Source organism: Salvelinus namaycush, chromosome 3, assembly GCF_016432855.1.
Source record: "Salvelinus namaycush isolate Seneca chromosome 3, SaNama_1.0, whole genome shotgun sequence".
NCBI classification, from domain to species: domain Eukaryota; kingdom Metazoa; phylum Chordata; class Actinopteri; order Salmoniformes; family Salmonidae; genus Salvelinus; species Salvelinus namaycush.
In genome coordinates, this window is record NC_052309.1 from 10,107,291 (window position 1) to 10,118,521 (window position 11,231).

At 43.5% G+C, this 11,231-nt stretch overlaps 1 protein-coding gene across 1 annotated transcript in view; it reads right to left on the bottom strand.

Moving 5' to 3' along the window:
* Positions 1-3,342: 3,342 nt before the first annotated feature.
* The window catches only part of LOC120044783 (follistatin-A-like), an 11,185-nt gene continuing 3,296 nt past the window's right edge, over positions 3,343-11,231 (bottom strand). Inside the window, exons 4-6 of the mRNA XM_038989456.1 lie at positions 5,343-5,567; positions 4,806-5,036; positions 3,343-3,359 (exon numbers count right to left, since the gene is read on the bottom strand). Of these exons, the coding sequence (XP_038845384.1) occupies positions 3,343-3,359; positions 4,806-5,036; positions 5,343-5,567 (473 nt within the window). The remainder of the gene's footprint in view (positions 3,360-4,805; positions 5,037-5,342; positions 5,568-11,231) is intronic.

Sequence of the window (11,231 nt, forward strand, 5' to 3'; positions counted from 1 at the left end):
CAAGGTAAAAAATGAAGAACCTAATTATTCCTACTTAGACATTGTATAAAACGTAATACAGTTGAAGTCGGAAGTTTACATACACCTTAGCCAAATACATTTAAACTCAGTTTTTCACAATTCCTGACATTTAATCCTAGTAAAAATTCCCTGTCTTAGGTCAGTTAGGATCACCACTTTATTTTAAGAATGTGAAATGTCAGAATAATAGTAGAGTGAATGATTTATTTCAGCTTTTATTTCTTTCATCCCAGTGGGTCAGAAGTTTACATACACTCAATTAGTATTTGGTAGCATTGCCTTTAAATTGTTTAACTTGGGTCATATGTTTCAGGTAGCCTTCCACAAGCTTCCCACAATAAGTTGGGTGAATTTTGGCCCATTTCTCCTGACAGAGCTGGTGTAACTGAGTCAGGTTTGTAGGCCTCCTTGCTCGCACACGCTTTTTCAGTTCTGCCCACAAATTTTCTATAGGATTGAGGTCAGGGCTTTGTGATGGCCACTCCAATACCTTGACTTTGTTGTCCATAAGCCATTTTGCCACAACTTTGGAAGTATGCTTGGGGTCATTGTCCATTTGGAAGAACCATTTGCAACCAAGCATTAACTTCCTGACTGATGTGTTGAGATGTTGCTTCAATATATCCACATCATTTTCCCTCTTCGTGATGCCATCTATTTTGTGAAGTGCACCAGTCCCTTCTGCAGCAAAGCACCCTCACAACATGATGCTGCCATCCCCGTGCTTCACGGTTGGGATGGTGTTCTTCGGGCTTGCAAGCCTCCCCCTTTTTCCTCCAAACATAACAATGGTCATTATGGCCAAACAGTTCTATTTTTGTTTCATCAGACCAGAGGACATTTCTCCAAAAAGAACGATCTTTGTCCCCATGTGCAGTTGCAAACCGTAGTCTGGATTTTTTATGGCGGTTTTGGAGCAGTGGCTTCTTCCTTGCTGAGCGGCCATTCAGGTTATGTCAATATAGGACTCGTTTTACTATGGATATAGATCTTTTGTACCCGTTTCCTCCAGCATCTTCACAAGGTCCTTTGCTGTTGTTCTGGGATTGATTGGCACTTTTCACACCAAAGTACGTTCATCTCTAGGAGACAGAACGCGTCTCCTTCCTGAGCGGTATGACGGCTGCGTGGTCCCATGGTGTTTATACTTGCGTACTATTGTTTGTACAGATGAACGTGGTACCTTCAGGCGTTTGGAAATTGCTCCCAAGGATGAACCAGACTTGTGGAGGTCTACAATTGTTTTTCTGAGGTCTTGAATGATTTCTTTCGATTTCCCATGATGTCAAGCCAAGAGGCACTGCGTTTGAAGGAAGGCCTTGAAATACATCCACAGGAACACCTCCAATTGACTCAAATGGTGTCAATTAGCCTATCAGAAGCTTCTAGCCATGACATCATTTTCTGGAATTTTCCAAGCTGTTTAAAGACACAGTAAACTTAGTGTATGTAAACTTCTGACCCACTGGAATTGTGATACAGTGAATTATAAGTGAAATAATCAGTTTGTAAACAATTGTTGGAAAAATGACTTGTGTCATGCACGAAGTAGATGTTCTAACCGACTTGCCAAAACTATAGTTTGTTAACAAGACATTTGTGGAGAAGGTTGAATAACGAGTTTTAATGACTCCAATTTAAGTGTATGTAAACTTCCAACTTCAACTGTACATTGTTTTAGTGGCATCCATCCTGCTCCCCTTAATAAACAAAGCTAGTCATTTTCTGAAGGGAGAGAGACCATAGTGACTCGTTAAAGGTATCGCTATGCACTGTAGTGGGACTAGGACGGGTAACTTTTGTTCAACAAAAAACTAGACAAAGCCATTTAGGTAAGCTTTGAGTCAACAAAACCAGAGTCTTTCTCTCACTAGGGTACATACATTGGTGAGCAACAAGTTCTCCATAAAATAAACTGGAACACACTAAACACGCTAGCCAACATTTCACAATGTAGGAAGACGGGGTAAATCCAAATCTTGCCCACAATAAGCAGATGTGTACAGCTCAGATAGAGAATGCATTGCAGGAGTTTACAGAACAAGAACATCAATGTGGGTAGTATTGCACCTCAAATAAATAATACATTTTCTCTTTGGATAAAATGCAAGAGACATTAGGTATACAGTAAGACAGACGAACACTGTTAATGTATAAATAATAAACAAAATATATAAATACATACAAGTAAACAACACCTACAAGATTTCAAATATACGATTGCTTAGTTCAGCCAGGGTTTCCCAAACTCGGTCCTGAGGACCCAAAGGGCTGCATGTTTTGGTTTTTGCCCAAACAATACATAGTCAATTCAAATGATCAACGCTTGATGATTAGTTGATTATTTGAATCAGCTGTGTAGTACTAGGGCAAAAACCAAAACGTGCACCTCTTGGGGTCCCGAGGACCGAGTTTGGGAAACCCTGGCTTATTTCTCTTCTCTTCCATGGACAATAAATAAGCATACACTTTATATACAATATGAACAGTATTCTGTGGCTGACCTGAAACACTATTCAGCTATTATGAGTTTTTATCATCCAGGCTGTATTCGAGGACATATTGATTAAGAAAATCCTAGTTTTCCTGCTCTTCTTCCTTCCCCTCTTCCTCAAGCTTCCCTGTCTGATGACGGATATATGGAAGAACAAATTGTCTACTAGCAGTTGCATCATTGACCCTAACAACAGCACAGAATCTCACTGCAACATTAAGCATCATTGACCCTAACAACAGCACAGAATCTCACTGCAACATTAAGCATCATTGACCCTAACAACAGCACAGAATCTCACTGCAACATTAAGCATCATTGACCCTAACAACAGCACAGAATCTCACTGCAACATTAAGCATCATTGACCCTAACAACAGCACAGAATCTCACAGCAAAATTAAGCATAATTTTTTATTTATTTAATTGAATTTTACTAGGCAAGTCAGTTAAGAACAAATTCTTATTTTCAATGACGGCCTAGGAACAGTGGGTTAACTGCCTTGTTCAGGGGCAGAACGACAGATTTTTATCTTGTCAGCTCGGGGATTCGATCTTGCAACCTTTCAGTTACTAGTCCAACGCTCTAACCATTACTAACGCTCTAACTAATTACTAGTCCAATGCTCTAACCACCGCCCCATTGACCCTAACAACAGCACAGAATCACACTGCAACAGTAAGCTTATTTTCCTTGACTTGATTCACTGACAGTCTGCTTCTCTTCTTCCATGGACCAGAGTATGGGACATAAAGAAAAGTGATTGTGGTTTTGAGAGAGGCTGGAGGCTGAGAGGGGGGGCTGGGTTGGGCAGTGGGGTGATGGTTTAAACCTGGTTTAAACCTGAAAACAGAGAGAACAGAACAGGGCTCATATACGCATCCTTATAACACAATACAACTTAATTTGATGCACAAGACAGGGGTCCAGGACCCATTTCTACAAAGGACCACCCTGTTGGAGTGTATTTGCCCTCAGAAAAGATTTATCTCCAAAACAAACAGCCACAGGCAGATGTAGAAAACCCCATCCAAAAAGTAACCCATCCAAAACCCAGTCCTCATAATCCACATGCTGAAATAATTTAATTACAGCAACATTACTGTTTACTGTTTACAGGAGAAAAACGAGGCATTGTTGTAATTAGAGGGAGGATAAGCTGAGAGACACATGATCTATGTTATGAGTGAACCAAACATCATGGGAACAACAGAATAGCGGTAAACTATGAAGTGGTCAGTCATGAGAGAGAGAGAGAGAGCGAGAGAGAGCGAGAGAGAGCGAGAGAGCGAGAGAGAGAGAGAGAGAGAGAGAGCGAGAGAGAGAGAGAGAGAGAGAGAGAGAGAGAGAGAGAGAGAGAGCGAGAGAGAGCGAGAGAGCGAGAGAGAGAGAGAGAGAGAGAGAGAGCGAGAGAGAGAGAGAGAGAGAGAGAGAGATGTTTTTGTGTAAGTGGCTTTGACACAGAGGCCACTAAGTAAGGGATAAAAAGACGACGTTCTGTACATTACATTGGAAGCCTACATTACCTTGAAAATAATGGACAGAGGTAATGTAGGCTTGGAGTTCCAAGTTAATGTAGGCTACAGAACAGAGGCGTTTATCCCGCTTACAACCAAAGTTTTCAAAGAAAACAATATTCAGCACAAATTTTTCAGTAGTAATATTTTTTGTTATTGTTGATATTTTTATTTTATAAGCGAATTCATACTTTTTCATGTTTTCTTTGATTAGTTTGATATATATGGATGCGACCCAGTCGCTTGTTCTTTACGTTCTTATCCGTTGCTTGCTAGCTAGCCAACTAGCTACGGCTAACAGTCACAACCTCTGCAGTCAGAATAACAGAAAAGTAGCTGCATTTGCATTTGTTTTAAGCTGTTTCCTATTGACATGAATTTGGAGACATCTAAATAAATGACGGTGCCTGATTTGGCCTGGCATAGCTATAAAAGTTTGCCTTCTCGTCAGGACACTCAACATAGTTCATTACGAGGAGATTGCATTGCATATCAAACACTAGGCTAGAAGCTAGCTAAATAGTTTGTTGCTAGCAAACCTGACAATATGACAACCTAATTCAAAAATATCAGTTGCTGAAAACAGCTGGCCGAAAATTCGGCTTAAGTGAAAGTTAGGATTTAACCCTCAATTATGACTTTGGGTAAAGTGACTGAGGAAAAGCCTGTTTTGGAGTTTAAGACACTTTCTCATAAGTTCTCAGTGGGTGCGTCGCTGTGCTGCACAGTGTAGGGAATAGGGTGTCATTTCACGCATCAACCGTAGACTTACAGTTGCAGGATCCTGAGTGTTTGACCTCCAGGTGATGCTGCTGAGCGCATGCAGCCTGCCTCATGGAACACTCGCTGGGATAGGTGTTGTTGTCGCTGGAGCACACACTCTCACCCGGGTGACTCTCCGGACATGGCTCGTCACACACAGAGCAGCGTCCGCGGCCACTCGCTTCATCCCACAGACACCTTTTCGCTCCCCGACACATGATGTCGCCACATGACCGGGCGTCTAGAGAGGAGACACACACAGAAAGCATCAGACAATATTATCACACTCCCACACAGACCCAGGCCAGCGCTGATCTATTTCTGATTCACACAGACACCATGATTCTGGTGATGGAGATAGACCTAGTGTCCTGTCTGTGTGTATGAGAACAGACAGAACAGACATGTTTTGGATGCTTAGTAGGCCTACTACTCTGGTATGTTCTGACAAAGGTCTTGGCGCATCAAAACACTGAAATCTTCATTGATCTAAGTGTGATGTATCAACTTTACAAACGGCACCCCATATTGATGCTCCAGTACTTACCGATGCATTTCCCTTCGTACGCCACGCCGATGGACCTTCCCAGGATGCACGTGGCTCTCCTCAGATGACAGGCGCTGGCATAAACAACGCCGTCGTTGCCACACAGGTACTGGTCAGGTGACTTCACCTCTGGACACTGGTGATTACAGGTCACACAGTAGGCATTGTTGGTCTGGTCCACGACACATGACGCGGAGCCAGGGCAGCGAACTCCATGACACGTCTCTGTGGATGGAAAGACACACACACACATGTAGAGGCATGACTCACATGTGACACTATTCATGTCATGTGAAACATTAAAATTACACACAATTTAAACATTTCACTTCACAACTCTCAGGTTACACCAGGTAAATATTCCCCCACCTGTGATGTTCATTTTTCCTTGCTGCTAGTCTATCTATACGCTTTCTTACTGCCTAAGTTTGACTTAGCCTATCTGTGATATCAGATGGCAGACTCCACCTCACACTTCTGGTCTTTTTTGGACCTGCAGACAGGGCCGGCTCCAGGCATAAGCGACGTAACAGGTCTATTGAGAGGAAAAATAGTAAAATACACCAGGTGCAATTTCGAAATTTGGTTGTGGATCAGTAGTTTTTCTCTTGTTATGTCAGTCACTCAATTAGCTGACAATTAGCCATGTCAATTTTTGATTGGTAGTTAGTCTAGCCAGCTATCTAAACTTGTAGCAATTATGGCTGAGTACCGACCGTGCCCAGGGGCCCTGACTTTCAAGGGGCCCCCATTGATTTTTTTTGTCATTCTCACTCAGATATCATATTAACATGGCATAAGTCATGGCAGAATGTGTAAAGTTATAGGAATTTAGCTTTAAAGGCCCCCAATAGAGGGCAATGTCGCCACTATTTTGACATCATTCCTGTCCAATAGCAGAAATTCTTGTTTACGTTCCACCTCCGAAGAATGACGCAGGCTGATAATACATATTCACGAATTGAGGGATGGAACATTGTGGTGGTTTCAAGATGGAGTGGAGAAATAATAGCAAGCAGGGCACTGACATCCATCAGTGTAGCTAGCTAGCATGCTAACCTTATATAGCTAGCTAATGTTCCTAATTGCCTCATTCAGCGCGACACATCTCCTTCACATAGAGTTGATCAGGTTGTTGATTGTGGCCTGTGGAATGTTGTTCCACTCCTCTTCAATGGCTGTGCGAAGTTGCTGGATATTGGCGGGAACTGGAGCACGTTGTCGTACACATCGAGCCAGAGCATCCCAAACGTGCTCAATGGGTGACATGTCTGGTGGGTATGCAGGCAACGGAAGAAATGGGACATTTTTAGCTTCTAGGAATTGTGTACAGATCCTTGCAATATGGGGCTGTGCATTATCATGCTGAAACATGAGGTCATTGTGGCGGATGAATGGCACGACAACGGGCCTCAGGATAACATACAATTGTGTTCATTGTCCATAGCTTATGCCTGCCCATACCATAACCCCACCGCCACCATGGGGCACTCTGTTCACAATGTTGACATTAGCAAACCGCTCGCCCACACAGTCTGCCATCTGCCCGGTACAGTTTAAACTGGGATTCATCCGTGAAGAGCACACTTCTCCAGCGTGCCAGTGGCTATCAAAGGTGAGCATTTGCCCACTGAAGTCGGATATGACGCTGAACTGCAGTCAATCCAAGACCCTGATGAGGACGACAAGCAAGCAGATGAGCTTCCCTGAGATGGTTTCTGACAGTTTCTGCAGAAATTCTTCGGTTGTGCGAACCCACAGTTTCATCTCCGGGTGGCTGGTCTCAGACGATCCCGCAGGTGAAGAAGCCAGATGTGGAGGTCCTGGGCTGGCTTGTTTACACATGGCCTGAGGTTGTGAGGCGGTTGGACGTATTGCCAAATTCTCTAAAATGACGGTGGAGGTGGCTTATGGTAGAGAAATGAACATTCAATTCTCTGGAAACCGCTTTGGTGGACATTCCTGCAGTCAGTATACCAAATGCACACTCGCTCAAAACTTGAGACATCTATGGCATTGTGTTATGTGACAAAACTGCACACAAGGTGCACCTGTGTAATGGTCATGCTGTTTAATCAGCTTCTTGATATGTCACACCTGTCAGGTGGATGGATTATCTTGGCAAAGGAGAAATGCTCACTAACAGGGATGTAAACAAATGTGTGCAATTTTTGGGGGAGAAATAAGCTTTTCATGCATATAGAACATTTCGGGGATCTTTTATTTCAGCTCATGAAACATTGGACCAACACTTTACATGTTGCGTTTATATATTTTTTCAGTATAGATAAACAAGTTTGTGGAATCTGCACCAATCAAAGCAGTGGAATGTGGTCAAAACCATTCATCTTCGGGGGTGCGGGGTTCCAAAATGCAGTCATATCACACGCAATTTTACAATTTATAAAATGGTCATATATATTTTTTTAATACAGACTAGCTCAAAAATAAGTAAAACTTGACAAATTATCCAATCGGTTATGATAAAAAAGTGGAGTTGCAAAAACATAAGTGTGCACACCCTATTTTAATTTGCTCCATGGCTCAGGCAGCCAAATGTAGACTACAGCGAAAAACTGTTCGGCTCAGCCAAACATGATCTATTGTATTGCTCAGCTCAATCGCAACTCGTGAAGAGGAAGAACTTTGCAGGTGTTTCTGATTAGCCATGCTGGTGGGTGGTAACATTCAAACAAAACCCAGCCCTGAAAAGAAATGTAGACAGGAAAGTATTAGCACGTCCTATCACAGGGGAAACACACAGCATTGGTACTGAAAACATCCAAAGTTACTACTTCAACCCAAAATATATCATACTTTGACTTAATGTTTTACTTATTGATTGAAATCGTTGTGCAACATCATGGGCATCGTCTTTCAGCTGAAAAAAAGTGAATTTCCGCGCTTCTGGGCCTTTAAAAATGCTAAAATGTTCTCTCCACCCCATGGCAAAATGGGTTGAATTGCAGGAAATTAGCTGTGAAACTGCAAATTTCTTCTCTCTGCCCCATGGCAAAATTAGTAGAGTTGCATAAAATTTGTTATAACATTTCAAAAAAATCTCTCCGCACCAAGGCAAAATGTGTAGAATTGCAGGAAATGAACTTTAAAACTAAAATGTTTCTCTCCGTCGTACAGAGAGGGGCCACTAAAATCTCGCTTAGGGCCCCCAAGCGGCTAGAGCTGGCCCTGCCTGCAGAACTAGAGCTGCCTAAACCCATCTGCCTCTGTGCCCATGCACCAAAACATGTGCTATGAATCAGGTCGATAGGGAAGTCTTCCCTGAGCTGTGTGTACTGTCTATCAGTGTCCGAGTCTGTTACTATAATGCCTATTCTACGGCCTCCAGGCCATGGTACTACACTCCTAAAAATAAAGGTGCTATCTATAACCAAAAAGGGTTCTTAGGTTGTCCCACAGCATAACCCTTTGAAGAATCTCTTTTGGTTCCAGGTCTCTGTGGAAAGGGTTCTACATGGAACCTAAAAGAGTTCTACCTGAAACCAAAAAGTGTTCCCCTATGGGGACAGATGCAGAACACTTTTGGAATCCTTTTTTCTAAGTGTAGTCTACTGCCTCCAAACCATGTTACTGTAATGTCTAGTCTACTGCCTCCAGACCATGGTACTGTAATGTCTAGTCTACTGCCTCCAAACCACGGTACTGTAATGTCTAGTCTACTGCCTCCAGACCATGGTACTGTAATGTCTAGTCTACTGCCTCCAGACCATGGTATTGTAATGTCTAGTCTACTGCCTCCAGACCATGATACTGTAATGTCTAGTCTACTGCCTCCAGACCATGGTACTGTAATGTCTAGTCTACTGCCTCCAGACCATGGTACTGTAATGTCTAGTCTACTGCCTCCAGACCATGGTACTGTAATGTCTAGTCTACTGCCTCCAGACCATGGTACTGTAATGTCTAGTCTACTGCCTCCAGACCACGGTACTGTAATGCTTAGTCAACTGCCTCCAGACCATGGTATTGTAATGTCTAGTCTACTGCCTCCAGACCATGGTACTGTAATGTCTAGTCTACTGACTCCAAACCATAGTACTGTAATGTCTAGTCTACTGCCTCCAGACCATAGTACTGTAATGTCTAGTCTACTGCCTCCAGACCATGGTACTGTAATGTCTAGTCTACTGCCTCCAGACCATGGTAATGTAATGTCTAGTCTACTGCCTCCAGACCATGATACTGTAATGTCTAGTCTACTGCCTCCAGACCATGGTACTGTAATGTCTAGTCTACTGCCTCCAGACCATGATACTGTAATGTCTAGTCTACTGCCTCCAGACCATGGTACTGTAATGTCTAGTCTACTGCCTCCAGACCACGGTACTGTAATGTCTAGTCTACTGCCTCCAGACCATGGTACTGTAATGCCTAGTCTACTGCCTCCAGACCACGGTACTGTAATGTCTAGTCTACTGCCTCCAGACCATAGTACTGTAATGTCTAGTCTACTGCCTCCAGACCATGGTATTGTAATGTCTAGTCTACTGCCTCCAGACCATAGTACTGTAATGTCTAGTCTACTGCCTCCAGACCACGGTACTGTAATGTCTAGTCTACTGCCTCCAGACCATGGTACTGTAATGTCTAGTCTACTGCCTCCAGACCACGGTACTATAATGTCTAGTCTACTGCCTCCAGACCATGGTACTGTAATGTCTAGTCTACTGCCTCCAGACCACGGTACTGTAATGTCTAGTCTACTGCCTCCAGACCATAGTACTGTAATGTCTAGTCTACTGCCTCCAGACCACGGTACTGTAATGTCTAGTCTACTGCCTCCAGACCACGGTACTGTAATGTCTAGTCTACTGCCTCCAGACCATGGTACTGTAATGCCTAGTCTACTGCCTCCAGACCACGGTACTGTAATGTCTAGTCTACTGCCTCCAGACCATGGTACTGTAATGTCTAGTCTACTGCCTCCAGACCACGGTACTGTAATGTCTAGTCTACTGCCTCCAGACCATGGTACTGTAATGTCTAGTCTACTGCCTCCAGACCATGGTACTGTAATGTCTAGTCTACTGCCTCCAAACCATGGTACTGTAATGTCTAGTCTACTGCCTCCAAACCATGGTACTGTAATGTCTAGTCTACTGCCTCCAAACCATGGTACTGTAATGTCTAGTCTACTGCCTCCAAACCATGGTACTGTAATGCCTAGTCTACTGCCTCCAGACCATGGTACTGTAATGTCTAGTCTACTGCCTCCAGACCATGGTACTCTAATGTCTAGTCTACTGCCTCCAAACCATGGTACTGTAATGCCTAGTCTACTGCCTCCAGACCACGGTACTGTAATGTCTAGTCTACTGCCTCCAGACCACGGTACTGTAATGTCTAGTCTACTGCCTCCAGACCACGGTACTGTAATGTCTAGTCTACTGCCTCCAGACCACAGTACTGTAATGTCTAGTCTACTGCCTCCAGACCATGATACTGTAATGTCTAGTCTACTGCCTCCAGACCATGGTACTGTAATGTCTAGTCTACTGCCTCCAGACCACGGTACTGTAATGTCTAGTCTACTGCCTCCAGACCATGTTACTGTAATGTCTAGTCTACTGCCTCCAGACCACGGTACTGTAATGTCTAGTCTACTGCCTCCAGACCACAGTACTGTAATGTCTAGTCTACTGCCTCCAGACCATGGTACTGTAATGTCTAGTCTACTGCCTCCAGACCATGGTACTGTAATGTCTAGTCTACTGCCTCCAGACCATGGTACTGTAATGTCTAGTCTACTGCCTCCAGACCACGGTACTGTAATGCCTAGTCTACTGCCTCCAGACCACAGTACTGTAATGTCTAGTCTACTGCCTCCAGACCACAGTACTGTAATTTCTAGTCTACTGCCTCCAGACC